Raw genomic sequence first — 21,247 nt, 5'->3', positions numbered from 1 at the left:
GTAATGGGGTTTAATGGGGGGTAATGGGGTTTAATGGGGTTAGAATGGGGTTTAATGGGGTCCCAATGGGGTTTAATGGGGGGTAAAGTGGTTATAATGGGGTTATAATGGGGTTTAATGGGGTTAGAATGGGGTTTAATGGGGTTATAATGTGGTTTAATGGGGTTTAATGGGGTTCCAATGGGGTTTAATGGGGGGTAAAGGGGTTATAATGGGGTTATAATGGGGTTTAATGCGGTTATAATGGGGTTTAATGGGGTTTAATGGGGTTAGAATGGGGGTAATGGGGTTTAATGGGGGGAAATGGGAGGTAATGGGGTTATAATGGGGTTTAATGGGGTTGTAATGGGGGATAATGGGGGGTAATGGGGTTATAATGGGGGGTAATGGGGTTTAATGGTGTTGTAATGGGGGGTAATGGGGTATAATGGGGTTCTAATGGGGGATAATGGGGTTATAATGGGGTTGTAATGGGGTTTAATGGGGTTATAATGGGGTTATAATGGGGATAATGGGGGGTAATGGGGTTATAATGGGGTTTAATGGGGTTGTAATGGGGGGCAATGGGGTTTAATGGGGGATAATGGGGGGTAATGGGGTTAGAATGGGGCTTAATAGGGTTATAATGGGGGTAATGGGGTTTAATGGGGTTATAATGGGGGTAATGGGGTTTAATGGGGTTATAATGGGTAATGGGGTTTAATGGGGTTATAATGGGGGTAATGGGGTTTAATGGGGTTATAATGGGGGTAATGGGGTTTAATGGGGGTTATTGAGGTTATAATGAGGGGTAATGGGGTTATAATGGGAGATAATGGGGGGTAATGGGGGGTAATGGGTTTATAATGGGGTTATAATGGGGGATAATGGGGGGTAATGGGGTTATAATGGGGTTAAATGGGGGATAATGGGGGGTAATGGGGTTTTAATGGGGTTATAATTGGGGTTAATGAGGTTATAATTGGGGATAATGGGGATAATGGGGTTTAATGGGGTAATGGGTTATAATGGGGTTTAATGGGTTATAATGGGGTTGAATGGGGTTCAATGGGGTCAGAATGGGGGGTAATGGGGGGTAATGGGGTTATAATGGGGTTCAATGGGGTTATGATGGGAGATAATGGGGTTATAATGGGGTTTAATGGGGGTTTTATGGTGTTATGGGGTGTAATGGGGGATAATGCGGTTTTAATAAGGTTTAATGGGGTTATACTGGGGTAGAATGGGGTTATATTGGGGTTCAATGGGGTTTAATGGGTTTATAATGGGGGATAATGGGGTTAGTATGGGGTTAGAATGGAGGATAATGGGGGGTAATGGGGTGTAATGGGGTTAGAATGGGGGTAATGGGGATAATGGGGGTTAATGAGGTTATAATGAGGGGTAATGCGGTTATAATGGGGGATAATGGGGGGTAATGGGGTTATAATGGGGGGTAATGGGGGATAATGGGGGATAATGGGGGGTAATGGGGGATAATGGGGGGTAATGGGGGATAGTGGGGGTTAATGGGGGTAATAGGGTTTAATGGGGTTTAATGGGGGGTAATGGGGTTATAATGGGGCTTAATGGGGTTGTAATGGGGGGTAATGGGGTTATGATGGGGGTTATGGGGTTATAATGGGGTGTAATGGGGTTAGAATGGGGGGTAATGAGGGGTAATGGGGGATAATGGGGTTATAATGGGGTTTAATGTGGGTTAATGAGGTTATATTGCGGGGTAATGGGGTTATAATGGGGGGTAATGGGGTTATAATGGGGTTTAATGAGGGTAATGGGGTTTAATGGGGTTATTATGGGGTTATAATTGGGGATAATGGGGAGTAATGGGGTTCAATGGGGTTATAATGGGGGTAATGGGGGATAATCGGGGGTAATGTGGTATAATGGGGTTATGGGGGATAATGGGGTTATAATTGGAAGTAAGGGGGGATAATGAGGGATAATGGGGTTTAATAGGGAGTAATGGTGTTATAATGGGGTTAAATGGGGGTTTAATGGGGTTTAATGGGGTTTAATGGGTGTTTTATGGGGTTATAATGGGGGTTAATGGGGTTATAATGGGGGTTCATAGGATTTAATGGGCATTAACAGGGTTTTAATGGGGGTTAATGGGGTCCTAATGGGGTTTAAAGGGGTTTATTGGGAGCTAATGGAGTTCTAATGGGGTTCAATGGGGGTTTAATGGGGTTTTAATGGTGTTTATTGGGGTCATAATGGAGTTAATGGGGTTCTATGGGGTTTCAATGGTGTTTCAATGGGGTTTCATTGGGTTTAATGGGGTTCAATGGGGTTTCAATGGGGTTCAATGGGGTTATAATGGGGTTCAATGGGGCTCAATGGGGCTATAATGGAGTTCAGTGTGGTTCAATGGGGTTTAATGGGGTTATAATGGGGTTCTATGGGGTTTCAATGGGGTTCAGTGGGGTTATAATGGGGTTCAATGGGGTTCAATGGGGCTCAATGGGGCTATAATGGAGTTCAACGGGGTTCAATGGGGTTTAATGGGGTTATAATGGGATTCTATGGGGTTTCAATGGGGTTCAATGGGGTTTAATGGGGTTATAATGGGGTTCAATGGGGTTCAATAGGGTTCAAAGGGGTTCAATGGGGTTATAATGGGGTTCAATGGGTTTCTATGGGGTTTCAATGGGGTTATAATGGGGTTCAATGGGTTTCAATGGGGTTTAATGGGGTTTCAATGGGGTTCAATGGGGTTTAATGGTGTTATAATGGGATTCAATGGGGTTCAATGGGGTTTAATGGGGTTTCAATGGGGTTCAATGGGGTTATAATGGGGTTCTATGGGGTTTCAATGGGGTTATAATGGGGCTCTATGGGGTTCAATGGGGTTCAATGGGGTTCAATGGGGTTATAATGGGGTTCAATGGGTTTCAATGGGGTTTAATGGGGTTTAATGGGGTTATAATGGGGTTCAATGGGGTTCAATGGGGTTATAATGGGGTTCAGTGGGTTTCAATGGGGTTTAATGGGTTATAATGGGGTTCAATGGGGTTCAGTGGGGTTCAATGGGGCTCAATGGGGGCATCCAAGGGGTCACGTGGCCTCCCCGAGGGGGCGGGGCTTCGGGGGGGGGGGCGGGGCTGACCACGTCCTCCCCTCTCATTGGCAGCTCCTGGACCTGCCCCCGGCCCCGCCCACCTCCGCCCTCCACGTCCGGGTCACGTGGGCGCCGGGCCCCGCCTCCGCCGAGCTCACCCTCCAATCAGGTGCGAGGCCACGCCCCCTTCCCCCCTTGTCCAATCACGTTAAGCTCCGCCCCCTTTAGGCTCCGCCCCCCATCACTTTAAGCTCCACCCCCTTCCCCTTCATCCAATCACGTTAAGCCCCGCCCCCTTTACGCTCCGCCCATTCCCCGACTTCGTCCAATCACTTTAAGCTCCGCCCCGTTGAAGCTCCGCCCCCTCCAATCCCGTTAAACCCCGCCCCTTCCCCTCTTCATCCAATCGCTTTAAGCCCCGCCCCTTTAAGCCCCGCCCCCTCCCCCGTCCTATCGCTTTAAGTCCCACCCCCTTTAAGCTCCGCCCATTCCCCACTTCATCCAATCGTTTTAAACTCCGCCCCCTTTAAGCTCCGCCCCTCCAATCCCGTTAACCCCCGCCCCTTTAAGCTCCGCCCCCTCCCCCCTTCGTCCAATCACGTTAAGCCCCGCCCCCTTTAAGCCCCGCCCCCTCGTCCAATCGTTTTAAGCCCCGCCCCCTTTAAGCTCCACCCCTTCTCCCTCATCCAATCGCGTTAAGCCCCGCCCCGTTTAAACCCCGCCTCTTCCCCTCTTTGTCCAATCGCTTTAAGCCCCACCCCCTTTAAGCTCCGCCCCATTCCCCCCTCGTCCAATCATTTTAAACCCCGCCCCATTAAGCTCCGCCCCTTCTCGCTCGTCCATTCACTTTAAACCCCACCCCTTACCCTCATCGTCCAATCGCTTTAAGCCCCGCCCCCTTTAAGCTCCCCCCATTACTTTAAGCCACGCCCCTTTAAGCCACACCCCCCTCATCCAATCGTTTTAAGACCCACCCCCTTTAAGCTCCACCCCTTCTCATCCAATCGCGTTAAGCCCCGCCCCCTTTAAACCCCGCCCCTTCCCCTCTTCGTCCAATCGCTTTACGCTCCGCCCCTTTAAGCTCCGCCCCCTCCTTCCATCCAATCACCTTAAGCCCCGCCTCCTTTAAGCTCCACCCCGTCCCCCTTCCCATCCAATCACGTTAAGCCCCGCCCCCTTTAAGCTCCGCCCCCTCTGCCCTAGGCGAGAAAGAGGCCTGGTGGCAGCAGCCAATCGCAGCGCGGGAGCTGTTCTGGTAAGCCCCGCCCCCCCTTACAACACCATATAAGGCAAAAAGGGGACGTGGTTTGAAGAGGCCACGCCCCCTTGTTCATGCCCATATATGGCAGGCCGGAAGTGGGCGTGGCCGAGGCGGGGCTGCTGCAGGAGCAGGCTCAATGGTGCCGGGAGCTGCGGGAGCTGGAGCCCCACAGCAGGGGTGAGGCCTATGGGGCGCCCCATAGATCCCTATGGGAGCCCCATTGATCCCTATGGGCGCCCCATAGATCCCTATGGGCGCCCCATTGATCCCTATGGGTGCCCCATTGATCCCTATGGGCGCCCCATAGATCCCTATGGGTGCCCCATTGATCCCTATGGGTGCCCCATTGATTCCTATGGGTGCCCCATAGATCCCTATGGGTGCCCCATTGATTCCTATGGGTGCCCCATTGATACCTATGGGAGACCCATAGATCCCTATGGGCGCCCCATTGATTCCTATGGGTGCCCCATAGATCCCTATGGGGGCCCCATTGATCCCTATGGGTGCCCCATTGATTCCTATGGGTGCCCCATTGATTCCTATGGGCGCCCCATAGATCCCTATGGGTGCCTCATTGATCCCTATGGGTGCCCCATTGATCCCTATGGGAGCCCCATTGATCCCTATGGGAGCCCCATTGATCCCTATGGGTGCCCCATTGATCCCTATGGGCGCCCCATTGATCCCTATGGGCGCCCCATTGATTCCTATGGGCGCCCCATAGATCCCTATGGGCGCCCCATAGATCCCTATGGGAGCCCCATTGATCCCTATGGGCGCCCCATTGATCCCTATGGGTGCCCCATTGACCCCTATGGGAGCCCTATAGATCCCTATGGGTGCCCCATTGATTCCTATGGGTGCCCCATTGATCCCTGTGGGTGCCCTGTAGATCCCTATGGGTGCCCCATTGATTCCTATGGGTGCCCCATTGATCCCTATGGGTGCCCCATTGATCCCTATGGGCGCCCCATTGATCCCTGTGGGCGCCCCATTGATCCCTATGGGAGCCCCATTGATCCCTATGGGTGCCCCATTGATCCCTATGGGTGCCCCATTGATTCCTATGGGTGCCCCATTGATCCCTATGGGCGCCCCATAGATCCCTATGGGAGCCCCATTGATTCCTATGGGTGCCCCATTGATCCCTATGGGTGCCCCATAGATCCCTATGGGAGCCCTATTGATCCCTATGGGTGCCCCATTGATCCCTATGGGTGCCCCATAGATCCCTATGGGAGCCCTATTGATCCCTATGGGTGCCCCATTGATCCCTATGGGAGCCCCATTGATCCCTATGGGTGCCCCATAGATCCCTATGGGTGCCCCATTGATCCCTATGGGTGCCCCATTGATCCCTATGGGAGCCCCATTGATCCCTATGGGTGCCCCATTGATCCCTATCGGCGCCCCATTGTTCCCTATGGGTGCCCCATAGATCCCTATGGGTGCCCCATTGATTCCTATGGGTGCCCCATAGATCCCTATGGGAGCCCCATTGATCCCTATGGGCGCCCCATAGATCCCTATGGGAGCCCCATTGATTCCTATGGGTGCCCCATTGATCCCTATGGGTGCCCCATAGATCCCTATGGGAGCCCTATTGATCCCTATGGATGCCCCATTGATCCCTATGGGTGCCCCATTGATCCCTATGGGCGCCCCATTGATCCCTATGGGAGCCCCATTGATCCCTATGGGCACCCCATTGATTCCTATGGGCGCCCCATTGATCCCTATGGGAGCCCCATTGATCCCTATGGGCGCCCCATAGATCCCTATGGGCGCCCCATAGATCCCTATGGGCGCCCCATAGATCCCTATGGGTGCCCCATTGATCCCTATGGGAGCCCCATTGATCCCTATGGGTGCCCTATAGATCCCTATGGGCGCCCCATAGATCCCTATGGGTGCCCCATTGATCCCTATGGGAGCCCCATTGATCCCTATGGGTGCCCCATTGATCCCTATGGGTGCCCCATTGATCCCTATGGGCGCCCCATTGATCCCTATGGGTGCCCCATAGATCCCTATGGGTGCCCTATAGATCCCTATGGATGCCCCATTGATCCCTATGGGAGCCCCATTGATCCCTATGGGTGCCCCATTGGTCCCTATCGGCGCCCCATTGTTCCCTATGGGTGCCCCATAGATTCCTATGGGTGCCCCATTGATTCCTATGGGTGCCCCATAGATCCCTATGGGTGCCCCATTGATCCCTATGGGAGCCCTATAGATCCCTATGGGTGCCCCATTGATTCCTATGGGTGCCCCATTGATCCCTGTGGGTGCCCTATAGATCCCTATGGGAGCCCCATTGATCCCTATGGGAGCCCTATAGATCCCTATGGGTGCCCCATTGATCCCTATGGGTGCCCCATTGATCCCTATGGGTGCCCTATAGATCCCTATGGGTGCCCCATAGATCCCTGTGGGTGCCCCATTGATTCCTATGGGTGCCCCATTGATCCCTATGGCGTGCCCCACTGATCCTATGGGGCACCCCACTGATCCTATGGGGCGCCCCACTGATTCTATGGGGACCCCATTGACCCCTATGGGGTGCCCCACTGATTCTATGGGGCGCCCCACTGATTCTATGGGGTGCCCCACTGGTTCTATGGGGCACCCGACTGATTCTATGGGGCGCCCCACTGATTCTATGGGGCACCCGACTGATTCTATGGGGCGCCCCACTGATTCTATGGGGACCCCATTGACCCCTATGGGGTGCCCCACTGATCCTATGGGGCGCCCCACTGATTCTATGGGGTGCCCCACTGGTTCTATGGGGCACCCGACTGATTCTATGGGGCGCCCCACTGATTCTATGGGGCACCCCACTGATTCTATGGGGCCCCCCACTGATCCTATGGGGCGCCCCACTGATTCTATGGGGCGCCCCACTGATCCTATGGGGCACCCCACTGATCCTATGGGGCGCCCCACTGATCCTATGGGGCGCCCCACTGATTCTATGGGGCGCCCCACTGATTCTATGGGGCGCCGCACTGATTCTATGGGGCGCCCCACTGATTCTATGGGGCACCCCACTGATCCTATGGGGCACCCCACTGATCCTATGGGGCCCCCCTCTAACCCCTATAGGGCACCCCACTGATTCTATGGGGCTCCCCACTGACCCCTATGGGGCACCCCACTGATCCTATGGGGCGCCCCACTGATCCTACGGGGCGCCCCACTGATCCTACGGGGCGCCCCACTGATCCTACGGGGCGCCCCACTGATCCTACGGGGCGCCCCACTGATTCTATGGGGCGCCCCACTGATTCTATGGGGCGCCCCACTGATCCTATGGGGCGCCCCACTGATCCTATGGGGCCCCCCTCTAACCCCTATAGGGCACCCCACTGATTCTATGGGGCTCCCCACTGACCCCTATGGCGCACCCCACTGATCCTATGGGGCGCCCCACTGATCCTATGGGGCACCCCACTGATTCTATGGGGCACCCCACTGATTCTATGGGGCCCCCCACTGATCCTATGGGGCGCCCCACTGATTCTATGGGGCACCCCACTGATCCTATGGGGCCCCCCACTGATTCTATGGGGCGCCCCACTGATTCTATGGGGCGCCCCACTGTTCCTATGGGGCCCCCCTCTAACCCCTATAGGGCACCCCACTGATTCTATGGGGCTCCCCACTGACCCCTATGGCGCACCCCACTGATCCTATGGGGCGCCCCACTGATCCTATGGGGCACCCCACTGATTCTATGGGGCACCCCACTGATTCTATGGGGCCCCCCACTGATCCTATGGGGCGCCCCACTGATCCTATGGGGCCCCCCACTGATCCTATGGGGTGCCCCACTGATCCTATGGGGCGCCCCACTGATTCTATGGGGCGCCCCACTGATTCTATGGGGCGCCCCACTGATTCTATGGGGCGCCCCACTGATCCTATGGGGCACCCGACTGATTCTATGGGGCACCCCACTGATCCTATGGGGCCCCCCACTGATTCTATGGGGCGCCCCACTGATTCTATGGGGCGCCCCACTGATTCTATGGGGCGCCCCACTGATCCTATGGGGCTCCCCACTGACCCCTATGGTGCACCCCACTGATCCTATGGGGCACCCCACTGATCCTATGGGGCGCCCCACTGATCCTATGGGGCACCCGACTGATTCTATGGGGCACCCCACTGATCCTATGGGGCGCCCCACTGATTCTATGGGGCGCCCCATAGGCTGCCTTCTGGCCCTGGCGCTGCTGCTCTGGGCCCTGGAGCCGCTGGAGCACGAGGAGGAGGCGCGGAGCTGCCTGAAGGAGCTGCAGGTGGGACCAGTATAAACCAGTATGGACCAGTATAGACCAGTATGGACCAGTATGGACCAGTATAGACCAGTATGGACCAGTATGGACCAGTATAGACCAGTATAGACCAGTATGGACCAGTATGGACCAGTATAGACCAGTATGGACCAGTATGGACCAGTATAGACCAGTATAGACCAGTATAGACCAGTATAAACCAGTATAGACCAGTATGGACCAGTATGGACCAGTATAGACCAGTATAGACCAGTATAGACCAGTATAAACCAGTATAGACCAGTATGGACCAGTATGGACCAGTATAGACCAGTATAGACCAGTATGGACCAGTATGGACCAGTATAGACCAGTATAGACCAGTATGGACCAGTATGGACCAGTATAGACCAGTATGGACCAGTATGGACCAGTATGGACCAGTATAGACCAGTATAGACCAGTATGGACCAGTATGGATCAGTATAGACCAGTATGGACCAGTATGGACCAGTATGGACCAGTATAAACCAGTATGGACCAGTATGGACCAGTATGGACCAGTATAGACCAGTATGGACCAGTATAGACCAGTATGGACCAGTATGGACCAGTATGGACCAGTATAGACCAGTATGGACCAGTATAGACCAGTATAGACCAGTATGGACCAGTATGGACCAGTATGGACCAGTATGGACCAGTATAGACCAGTATGGACCAGTATGGACCAGTATGGACCAGTATAGACCAGTATGGACCAGTATAGACCAGTATAGACCAGTATGGACCAGTATGGACCAGTATGGACCAGTATAGACCAGTATGGACCAGTATGGACCAGTATGGACCAGTATGGACCAGTATAAACCAGTATAGACCAGTATGGACCAGTATGGACCAGTATGGACCAGTATAGACCAGTATAACCCAGTCCACCCCGGTCCATAGAGCCCTATGGCCCCCATTACCCCCCCCATAGTCTCTAACGGGAGGAGGAGGAGGGGGGGCGTGGCCTGACGTGGCTCCGCCCCCCCCATTGCCCTTATAAGGCAGCGGACCCGCTGAGGCGGGGCTTCGTCAGCGATGCCGCGTCCCGATTGGAGGTGGCGGCGGCGCTGCTGCGCAGGGGGGCGGGGCCTGACGGGGAGCTCCGCCTCCGAGGGAAGGTGGGCGGGGCTTAAGGGGTGGGAGGGGCTTAAAGGGGGGGAGTGGGAGGGGCTTAAAGGGGTTAAAGGGGACCGGGCTTAAGGCATGGGATGGGGGTGAAGGGGAGGGGCTTAAAGGGGTGGGAGGGGCTTAAAGGGGTGGGAGGGGCTTGAAGGGGTGGGAGGGGCTTAAAGGGAGAGGGGTTTAAAGGGGGCGGGGCTTAGGTGGGAGGGATTTGAAGGGGAGGGGCTTCAAGGGGCGGGGCTTGGGGTGGGAGGGGGTTAAAAGGGGAGGGGCTTGAAGGGGTGGGAGGGGCTTAAAGGGTGGGAGGGGTTTGAAGGGGTGGGAGGGGCTTTAAGGGGCGGGGTTTGGGGTGGGAGGGGCCTAAAGGGAGAGGGGTTTAAAGGGGGCGGGGCTTAGGTGGGAGGGAATTGAAGGGGCGGGGCTTGGGGTGGGAGTGGCTTAAAGGGGGCGGACCTTGGGTGGGAGGGGGTTAAAAGGGGAGGGGCTTGAAGGGGTGGGAGGGGCTTAAAGGGTGGGAGGGGTTTAAAAGGGGAGGGGATTAAAGGAGATGGGAGGGGCTTGAAGGGGTGGGAGGGGCTTAAAGGGAGTTGGATTTAAAGGGGCGGGGCTTAGGTGGGAGGGGATTTGAAGGGGAGGGGCTTAAAGGGTGGGAGGGGCTTAGATGGGGAGTGGCTTAGAGGGGAGGGGTTGGGGTGGGAGGGGCTTAAAGGGGGCAGGGCTTAATGCATGGGTAGAGCTTAAAGGGGGCGGAGCTTGGGGTGGGCGGGGCTTAGAGGGTGGGAGGGGCTTAAATGGGGCGGAGCTTGGGGTGGGGGCTTAAAGGGGGCGGGGCTTAGTGTATGAATGGAGATTTGAGGGGCGGAGCTTGGGGTGGGAGGGGCTTAAAGGGGGCGGGGCTTAATGCATGGATAGAGCTTAAAGGGGCGGAGCTTGCGGTGGGCGGGGCTTAAATGGGGCGGAGCTTGGGGTGGGCGGGGCTTAAAGGGGGCAGGGCTTAATGCATGGGTAGAGCTTAAAGGGGCGGAGCTTGCGGTGGGCGGGGCTTAAAGGGGGCGGAGCTTGGGGTGGGCGGGGCTTAGAGGTGGGAGGGGCTTAAAGGGGGCGGGGCTTAATGCATGGGTAGAGCTTAAAGGGGGCGGAGCTTGGGGTAGGCGGGGCTTAAAGGGTGGGAGGGGCTTAAATGGGGCGGAGCTTGAGGTGGGGGCTTAAAGGGGGCGGGGCTTAATGCGTGGGTAGAGGTTAAAGGGGCGGGGCTTGAGGTGGGAGGGCTTGAAGGGGGTGGGGCTTGGGGTGGGAGGGGCTTAAAGGGGGCAGGGCTTAATGCATGGATAGAGCTTAAAGGGGGCGGAGCTTGGGGGTGGGCGGGGCTTAGAGGTGGGAGGGGCTTAAAGGGGGCGGTGCTTAATGCATGGAGAGAGCTTTAAGGGGCGGAGCTTGGGGTAGGCGGGGCTTAAAGGGTGGGAGGGGCTTAAATGGGGCGGAGCTTGGGGTGGGAGGGGCTTAAAGGGGGCAGGGCTTAATGCATGGATAGAGCTTAAAGGGGGCGGAGCTTGGGGTGGGCGGGGCTTAGAGATGGGAGGGGCTTAAAGGGGGTGGGGCTTAATGCATGGGTAGAGCTTAAAGGGGCGGAGCTTGGGGGTGGGAGGGGCCTAAAGGGGCGGGGCTTAGTGTATGGGAGGGGCTTATGGGGTGGGAGGGCTTAAAGGGGCGGAGCTTGGGGTGGGAGGGGCTTTAAAAGAGGGGGTGAAGGGGATAAAGGGGGGGGGGGGCGTGGCTTGAGTTGGCTCCGCCCCCTGCAGGCGCTGACGTCACTTCCGCTGCTGGAGCACCTGACCCTGGTGCCCCACCTGGACCTGGCCCACAACGGCCTCGGGGGGCTCCCGGCAGCCATGGGGGCCCTGCGGCGCCTCAAGGTGGGGATCTATGGGGTGGCTATGGGGCGCTATGGGGCGCTATGGGGTGGCTATGGGGCTCTATGGGGTGTCTATGGGGCGCTATGGGGTGGCTATGGGGTGCTATGGGGTGGCTATGGGGCTCTATGGAGCGCTATGGGGGTCTATGGGGCTCTATAGGGGTCTATGGGGTGTCTATGGGGGGATATGGGGTGGCTATGGGGGTCTATGGGGCTCTATGGGGGTCTATGGGGCTCTATAGAGGTCTAGGGGGGGGTCTATGGGGTGCTATGCGGTGGCTATGGGGGTCTATGGGGCTCTATAGGGGTCTATGGGGCGCTATGGGGGGATATGGGGTGTCTATGGGGCGCTATGGGGTGGCTATGGGGGTCTATGGGGCTCTATAGGGGTCTATGGGGTGTCTATGGGGCGCTATGGGGTGCTATGGGGGGTCTATGGGGCGCTATGGGGGGATATGGGGTGGCTATGGGGGTCTGTAGGGGTCTATGGGGTGTCTATGGGGCACTATGGGGTGGCTATGGGGTGGCTATGGAGGTCTATGGGGCTCTATAGGGGTCTATGGGGTGTCTATGGGGCACTATGGGGGGATATGGGGTGGCTATGGGGGGTCTATGGGGCGCTATGGGGGGATATGGGGTGGCTATGGGGGTCTATAGGGGTCTATGGGGTGTCTATGGGGTGCTATGGGGTGGCTATGGGGGTCTATGGGGCTCTATAGGGGTCTATGGGGTGGCTATGGGGGGATATGGGGTGGCTATGGGGGGTCTATGGGGCGCTATGGGGGGATATGGGGTGGCTATGGGGGTCTATAGGGGTCTATGGGGTGTCTATGGGGTGCTATGGGGTGGCTATGGGGGTCTATGGGGCTCTATAGGGGTCTATGGGGTGGCTATGGGGCTCTATAGGGGTCTATGGGGTGGCTATGGGGCTCTATAGGGGTCTATGGGGTGGCTATGGGGGTCTATGGGTGGCTATGGGGTGCTATGGGGGGGATATGGGGTGGCTATGGGGCTCTATGGGGTGGCTGTGGGTTGCTATGGGGGTCTATGGGGGGGATATGGGGGGCTATGGGGCGCTATGGGGTGTCTATGGGGGTCTATGGGGTGTCTATGGGGTCGCTGTGGGGTGCTATGGGGGGTCTATGGGGGTCTATGGGGGGATATGGGGGGTCTATGGGGTGGCTATGGGGCGCTATGGGGGGTCTATGGGGGGATATGGGGTGGCTATGGGGCACTATGGCGGTCTATGGGGGGATATGGGGTGGCTATGGGGCACTATGGGGCTCTATGGGGTGGCTGTGGGGCACTATGGGGCTCTATGGGGTGGCTGTGGGGTGCTATGGGGGGTCTATGGGGTGGCTATGGGGTGTCTATGGGGCGCTATGGGGTGGCTATGGGGGGTCTATGCGGCGCTATGGGGGTCTATGGGGCTCTATAGGGGTCTATGGGGTGTCTATGGGGCGCTATGGGGTGCTATGGGGGGTCTATGGAGGGATATAGGGTGGCTATGGAGCTCTATGGGGCACTATGGGGTGGCTGTGGGGTGCTATGGGGGGCCTATGGGGGGGATATGGGGTGGCTATGGGGCACTTTGGGGGTCTATGGGGTGTCTATGGGGTCGCTGTGGGGTGCTATGGGGGGTCTATGGGGGTATATGGGGTGGCTATGGGGGTCTATGGGGTGCCTATAGAGTGGCTATGGGGGGCTATGGGGCTCTGGGGCTCTATGGGGTGGCTGTGGGGTGCTATGGGGTGTCTATGGGGGTATATTGGGGGATATGGGGGGTTATAGGGCTCTATAGGGGTCTATGGGGTGCTATGGGGTGGCTATGGGGGGTCTGTGGGGGGCTATGGGGCGCTATGGGGGGATATGGGGGGATATGGCGTGTCTATGGGGGTATATGGGGGTTCTATGGGGCGCTATGGGGTGGCTGTGGGGGGATATGGGGTGGCTATGGGGGGATATGGGGGGCTCCCGGTATCCATGGGGGCCCTGAGGCGCCTCAAGGTGGGGATCTGTGGGGCGCTATGGGGGGATATGGGGATCTATGGGGTGTCTATGGGGGTCTTTGGGGGTCTATGGGGGGGCTGTGTGGTGTCTATGGGGATCTATAGGGATCTATGGGGGGGTCTATGGGACTCTATGGGGGGCTATGGGGGGATATGGGGGCTCTATGGGGGTGCTATGGGGGGTCTGTGAGGGGCTATGGGGCTCTATGGGGTCTCTCTGGGGGTCTGTGGGGAGCTATGGGCTCTCTATGGGTCTCTGTGGGGTTTCTATGGGGGTCTATGGGGTCTCTATGGGGTTTCTATGGGGTCTCTGTGGGTCCCTATGGGTCTCTATGGGGTCTCTATGGGTCTCTATGGGGTCTCTATGGGGTCTCTATGAGGTCCCTATGAGTCCCTATGGATCCCCATGGGTCTCTATGGGTCCCTATGGGTCTCTATGGGTCTCTATGGGTCTCTATGGGGTCTCTATGAGTCCCCATGGGTCTCTATGGATCCCTATGGGTCTCTATGGCTCTCAATGTGTCTCTATGGGTCCCTATGGGTCCCTATGGGTCTCTATGTGTCCCTATGGATCCCTATGGGTCTCTATGGGTCCCTGGCCCCATTGCAGGTGCTGGACCTGGCCCACAACCGGCTCCGGAGCCTTCAGGGCTTCCCCCCCCTGCCTTGGCTGGAGGAGCTGGGGCTGGAGGGGAACCGTAGGTTATGGGGCAGCTATGGGGTGGTTATGGGGTGGTTATGGGTCGCTATGAGGTGTCTATGGGGCGCTATGGGGTGGTTATGGGGCGCTATGGGGGGGCTAGGGGTCGCTATGGGGTGGTTATGGGGCGCTATGGGGTGGTTATGGGGCGCTATGGGGGGGCTAGGGGTCGCTATGGGGTGGTTATGGGGCGCTATGGGGGGGCTAGGGGTCGCTATGGGGTGGTTATGGGGCGCTATGGGGTGGTTATGGGGCGCTATGGGGTGGTTATGGGGCGCTATGGGGGGGCTAGGGGTCGCTATGGGGTGGTTATGGGGCGCTATGGGGTGGTTATGGGGCGCTATGGGGGGCTAGGGGGCGCTATGGGGGTGCTAGGGGGCGCTATGGGGTGGTTATGGGGTGGTTATGGGGCGCTATGGGGGGGCTAGGGGGCGCTATGGGGTGGTTATGGGGCGCTATGGGGGGGCTAGGGGGCGCTATGGGGTGGTTATGGGGTGGTTATGGGGCGCTATGGGGGGGCTAGGGGGCGCTATGGGGTGCTATGGGGTGGCTATGGGGTGCTATGGGGTGGATATGGGGCGCTATGTGGTGCTATGGGGCGCTATGGGGCACTATGGGGTGGATATGGGGCGGCTATGGGGAGGCTATGGGGCGGCTATGGGGTGCTATGGGGGGGCTATGGGGCGCTATGGGGCTCTATGGGGCGCTATGTGGTGCTATGGAGCACTATGGGGTGGATATGGGGCAGCTATGGGGTGCTATGGGGGGGCTATGGGGCGGCTATGGGGCGCTATGTGGTGCTATGGGGTGGTTATGGGGCGCTATGTGGCGCTATGGGGTGGATATGGGGCGGCTGTGGGGCTCTATGGGGTGGATATGGGGTGGCTATGGGGCGGCTATGGGGCGGGTATGGGGCGCTATGTGGTGCTATGGGGTGGCTATGGGGCGCTATGGGGCACTATGGGGTGGCTATGGGGCGCTATGGGGCGGCTATGGGGCGCTATGGGGCGCTATGGGGCGCTATGGGGTTTAATGGGGTTCCAATGGCTCTCAATGGCGCCCTCCGAAGGGGGCGTGTCCTTTCCCCGCTGACCCCGCCCCTTTCCCCCCCCCAGCCCTCGGCCACGCCTCCGCCCTCTCGCCATTGGCCGCCTGCCCGCGCCTCGCTCGCCTCCGATTGGCCGGCACCCCGCTCGCCTCCGCCCCCGGCGCCGCCCACCACGTGGGGCTCCTCCTGCCCGCCGTTGACGTCAGCTGGGGCTGAGCTTGGCCACGCCCCCTCCACCCTTTGGCCACGCCCCCTCCCCTTGTCTTAAAGGGGCCGCAGCGAATTAAAGTGGTGGCCAATGGGGCCCAATGCATCTCAATGGGGCTCAATGGGGTTCAATGGGGCTCAATGGGGCTCAGTGGGGTTCAATGGGGCTCTATGGGTCGCAATGGGTCGCAGTGGGGCTCAATGGGGCTCAATGGGTCGCAATGGGGCTCAATGGGTCTCTATGGGTCTCAATGGGGCCCAATGCATCTCAATGGGGCTCAATGGGTCGCAATGGGGCTCAATGGGGCTCAATGGGTCGCAATGGGGCTCAATGCGTCTCAATGGGGCCCAGTGCATCTCAATGGGGCTCAATGGGTCGCAATGGGGTTCAATGCATCTCAATGGGGCTCAGTGGGTCGCAATGGGGCTCAATGGGTCGCAATGGGGCCCAATGCATCTCAATGGGGCTCAATGGGGCTCAATGGGTCGCAATGGGGCTCAATGGGTCTCTATGGGGCTCAATGGGGTTCAATGCATCTCAATGGGTCGCAATGGGGCTCAGTGGGTCGCAATGGGGCTCAATGGGGCTCAATGGGTTGCAATGGGTCGCAATGGGGCTCAATGGGTCGCAATGGGGCTCAGTGGGTTGCAATGGGGCTCAGTGGGTCGCAATGGGGCCCAATGCATCTCAGTGGGGTTCAATGGGTCTCAATGGGTCTCTATGGGTCTCAGTGGGTCTCAATGGGTCGCAATGGGGCTCAGTGGGTCGCAATGGGTCTCAGTGGGTCGCAATGAGGCTCAATGGGGCTCAATGGGTCCCTATGGGTCTCAGTGGGTCCCAGTGGGTCCCAATGGGTCCACATGGGTCTGAGTGGGTCCAAATGGGGCTCAATGGGTCGCAATGGGGCTCAATGGGTCGCAATGGGGCTCAGTGGGTCACAATGGGTCGCAATGGGTCTCTATGGGGCTCAATGGGGTTCAATGCATCTCAATGGGGCTGAATGGGGCTCAGTGGGTCGCAATGGGGCTCAATGGGGCTCAATGGGTTGCAATGGGTCGCAATGGGGCTCAATGGGTCGCAATGGGGCTCAGTGGGTTGCAATGGGGCTCAGTGGGTCGCAATGGGGCCCAATGCATCTCAGTGGGGTTCAATGGGTCTCAATGGGTCTCTATGGGTCTCAGTGGGTCTCAATGGGTTGCAGTGGGGCTCAGTGGGTCGCAATGGGTCTCAGTGGGTCGCAATGAGGCTCAATGGGGCTCAATGGGTCCCTATGGGTCTCAGTGGGTCCCAGTGGGTCCCAATGGGTCCACATGGGTCTGAGTGGGTCCAAATGGGTCTCAGTGGGTCGCAATGGGGCTCAATGGGGCTCAATGGGTCCCTATGGGTCTCAGTGGGTCCCAATGGGTCCAAATGGGTCTCAATGGGTCTCAATGGGGTTCAATGGGGCTCAATGGGGTTCAATGGGGCTCAATGGGTCCCAGTGCATCCCAATGGATCCCAGTTCATCCCAGTGCTCCCAGTTCCCATTCACCCCAATGGGTCCCATTCATCCCAATGGGTCCCATTCATCCCAATGGATCCCATTCATCCCAATGGATCCCAGTGCATCCCAGTGCTCCCAGTTCCCATTCATCCCAATGGATCCCATTCATCCCAATGGATCCCATTCATCCCAGTGCTCCCAGTTCCCATTCATCCCAATGGGTCCCATTCACCCCAATGGGTCCCATTCATCCCAATGGATCCCATTCATCCCAATGGGTCCCAGTTCATCCCAGTGCTCCCAGTTCCCATTCATCCCAATGGATCCCATTCATCCCAATGGATCCCATTCATCCCAATGGGTCCCAGTGCTCCCAGTTCCCATTCATCCCAATGGGTCCCATTCACCCCAATGGGTCCCATTCATCCCAATGGATCCCATTCATCCCAATGGGTCCCAGTTCATCCCAGTGCTCCCAGTTCCCATTCATCCCAATGGGTCCCATTCATCCCAATGGATCCCATTCATCCCAGTGCTCCCAGTTCCCATTCATCCCAATGGATCCCATTCATCCCAGTGCTCCCAGTTCATCCCAGTGCTCCCAGTTCCCATTCATCCCAATGGATCCCATTCATCCCAATGGATCCCAGTTCATCCCAGTGCTCCCAGTTCCCATTCATCCCAATGGGTCCCATTCATCCCAATGGATCCCAGTTCATCCCAGTGCTCCCAGTTCCCATTCATCCCAATGGGTCCCATTCATCCCAATGGATCCCATTCATCCCAGTGCTCCCAGTTCATCCCAGTGCTCCCAGTTCCCATTCATCCCAATGGATCCCAGTTCATCCCAGTGCTCCCAGTTCCCATTCATCCCAATGGATCCCAGTTCATCCCAGTGCTCCCAGTTCCCATTCATCCCAATGGATCCCAGTTCATCCCAGTGCTCCCAGTTCCCATTCATCCCAATGGATCCCATTCATCCCAATGGATCCCATTCATCCCAGTGCTCCCAGTTCATCCCAGTGCTCCCAGTTCCCATTCATCCCAATGGATCCCATTCATCCCAATGGATCCCAGTTCATCCCAATGGATCCCAGTTCATCCCAGTGCTCCCAGTTCCCATTCACCCCAATGGATCCCATTCATCCCAATGGATCCCAGTTCATCCCAGTGCTCCCAGTTCCCATTCATCCCAATGGGTCCCATTCATCCCAATGGATCCCAGTTCATCCCAGTGCTCCCAGTTCCCATTCATCCCAATGGATCCCATTCATCCCAATGGATCCCAGTGCATCCCAGTGCTCCCAGTTCCCATTCATCCCAATGGATCCCATTCATCCCAATGGATCCCAGTGCTCCCAGTTCCCATTCATCCCAATGGATCCCATTCATCCCAATGGATCCCATTCATCCCAATGGATCCCAGTGCATCCCAGTGCTCCCAGTTCCCATTCATCCCAATGGATCCCATTCATCCCAATGGATTCCATTCATCCCAATGGATCCCATTCATCCCAATGGGTCCCATTCATCCCAATGGATCCCATTCATCCCAGTGCTCCCAGTTCATCCCAGTGCTCCCAGTTCCCATTCATCCCAATGGATCCCATTCATCCCAATGGGTCCCAGTTCATCCCAGTGCTCCCAGTTCCCATTCATCCCAATGGATCCCATTCATCCCAATGGGTCCCATTCATCCCAATGGATCCCATTCATCCCAGTGCTCCCAGTTCATCCCAGTGCTCCCAGTTCCCATTCATCCCAATGGATCCCATTCATCCCAATGGGTCCCAGTTCATCCCAGTGCTCCCAGTTCCCATTCATCCCAATGGGTCCCATTCATCCCAATGGGTCCCAGTGCATCCCAGTGCTCCCAATTCATCCCAGTGCTCCCAGTTCCCATTCATCCCAATGGATCCCATTCATCCCAATGGGTCCCAGTGCATCCCAGTGCTCCCAATTCATCCCAGTGCTCCCAGTTCCCATTCATCCCAATGGGTCCCATTCATCCCAATGGATCCCAGTTCATCCCAGTGCTCCCAGTTCATCCCAGTGCTCCCAGTTCCCATTCATCCCAATGGATCCCATTCATCCCAATGGGTCCCATTCATCCCAATGGATCCCAGTTCATCTCAGTGCTCCCAGTTCATCCCAGTGCTCCCAGTTCCCATTCATCCCAATGGATCCCATTCATCCCAATGGATCCCAGTTCATCCCAGTGCTCCCAGTTCCCATTCATCCCAATGGATCCCATTCATCCCAATGGGTCCCATTCATCCCAGTGCTCCCAGTTCATCCCAGTGCTCCCAGTTCCCATTCATCCCAATGGATCCCATTCATCCCAGTGCTCCCAGTTCATCCCAGTGCTCCCAGTTCCCATTCATCCCAATGGATCCCATTCATCCCAATGGATTCCATTCATCCCAATGGATCCCATTCATCCCAATGGGTCCCATTCATCCCAATGGATCCCATTCATCCCAGTGCTCCCAGTTCATCCCAGTGCTCCCAGTTCCCATTCATCCCAATGGATCCCATTCATCCCAATGGATCCCAGTTCATCCCAGTGCTCCCAGTTCCCATTCATCCCAATGGATCCCATTCATCCCAATGGATCCCATTCATCCCAATGGGTCCCATTCATCCCAATGGATCCCATTCATCCCAATGGATCCCAGTGCATCCCAGTGCTCCCAGTTCATCCCAGTGCTCCCAGTTCCCATTCATCCCAATGGGTCCCATTCATCCCAATGGGTCCCAGTTCATCCCAGTGCTCCCAGTTCCCATTCATCCCAATGGGTCCCATTCATCCCAATGGATCCCAGTTCATCCCAGTGCTCCCAGTTCCCATTCATCCCAATGGATCCCATTCATCCCAATGGATCCCAGTTCCCATTCATCCCAATGGATCCCATTCATCCCAATGGATCCCATTCATCCCAATGGGTCCCATTCATCCCAATGGATCCCAGTTCATCCCAATGGATCCCATTCATCCCAATGGATCCCATTCATCCCAATGGATCCCAGTTCCCATTCATCCCAATGGATCCCATTCATCCCAATGGATCCCATTCATCCCAATGGATCCCATTCATCCCAATGGATCCCATTCATCCCATTCCCCCCTCCCCTTCCCTCTTGCATCATCCGGACGCATCCATTTCAACACCGTGGGGCGGGACCTATGGGGCTGGATTGCGCCATCTGCCCCACTGCCAAATAGTGAGCCATAGCCCGCAATGGGGCTCGCCCCGCCGTGCCCTCCCTTGCCAAATAGGGAGCCATAGCCCGCAATGGGGCTCGCCCCGCCGTGCCCTCCCTTGCCAAATAGGGAGCCATAGCCCGCAATGGGGCTCGCCCCGCCGTGCCCTCCCTTGCCAAATAGGGAGCCATAGCCCGCAATGGGGCTCGCCCCGCCGTGCCCTCCCTTGCCAAATAGTGAGCCATAGCCCGCAATGGGGCTCGCCCCGCCGTGCCCTCCCTTGCCAAATAGTGAGCCATTGACCGCAATGGGGCTTGCCCGGCCCTGCCCTCTCTTGCCAAATAGGGAGCCGCCCTGGGAGTGCCGCCGCTGCTTAATAGGGAGCCAGGGCCAAGCCCCATTCCCCGGCCCCCTTGCTAAATAGGGAGCCGCCCTTGACCCGGGTTTGCTGCCTTGGGGGGGGGGGGGTGCCACATAGTGAGCCATGGGGCTAGGCATTAGGACCCCTCTGCCACATAGTGAGCCATGGGGCTAGGCATTAGGACCCCCTTGCCACATAGTGAGCCATGGGGCTAGGCATTAGGACCCCTCTGCCACATAGTGAGCCATGGGGCTAGGCACTAGGACCCCTCTGCCACATAGTGAGCCATGGGGCTAGGCATTGAGACCCCTCTGCCACATAGTGAGCCATGGGGCTAGGCATTAGGACCCCCTTGCCACATAGTGAGCCATGGGGCTAGGCATTGAGACCCCCCTGCCACATAGTGAGCCATGGGGCTAGGCATTGAGACCCCTCTGCCACATAGTGAGCCATGGGGCTAGGCATTAGGACCCCCTTGCCACATAGTGAGCCATGGGGCTAGGCATTGAGACCCCCCTGCCACATAGTGAGCCATAGGGC

General features: G+C 57.1%; 1 protein-coding gene across 1 annotated transcript; it reads left to right on the top strand.

The window, feature by feature from the left end:
- The first annotated feature begins 1,856 nt into the window (after window positions 1–1,856).
- Window positions 1,857–15,666, top strand: LOC133264127 (geranylgeranyl transferase type-2 subunit alpha-like). The gene is made up of 9 exons (XM_061444053.1): window positions 1,857–1,873; window positions 3,055–3,230; window positions 4,265–4,316; window positions 4,411–4,499; window positions 8,544–8,632; window positions 9,661–9,777; window positions 11,581–11,694; window positions 14,313–14,400; window positions 15,518–15,666. Exons 1-9 carry the CDS (start codon window positions 1,857–1,859, stop codon window positions 15,664–15,666), a joined length of 891 nt encoding a protein of 296 aa, XP_061300037.1.
- The last annotated feature ends 5,581 nt before the right edge of the window (window positions 15,667–21,247 follow it).

The sequence above is a fragment of the Pezoporus flaviventris genome, unplaced genomic scaffold, assembly GCF_033815535.1.
Source record: "Pezoporus flaviventris isolate CSIRO_AGI_PZ_B2104156 unplaced genomic scaffold, CSIRO_AGI_Pfla_v1 ptg000637l, whole genome shotgun sequence".
Classification (NCBI taxonomy): domain Eukaryota; kingdom Metazoa; phylum Chordata; class Aves; order Psittaciformes; family Psittacidae; genus Pezoporus; species Pezoporus flaviventris.
Note: the sequence above shows the minus strand (reverse complement) of the source record. Positions and strands in the feature narration are given on the sequence as shown.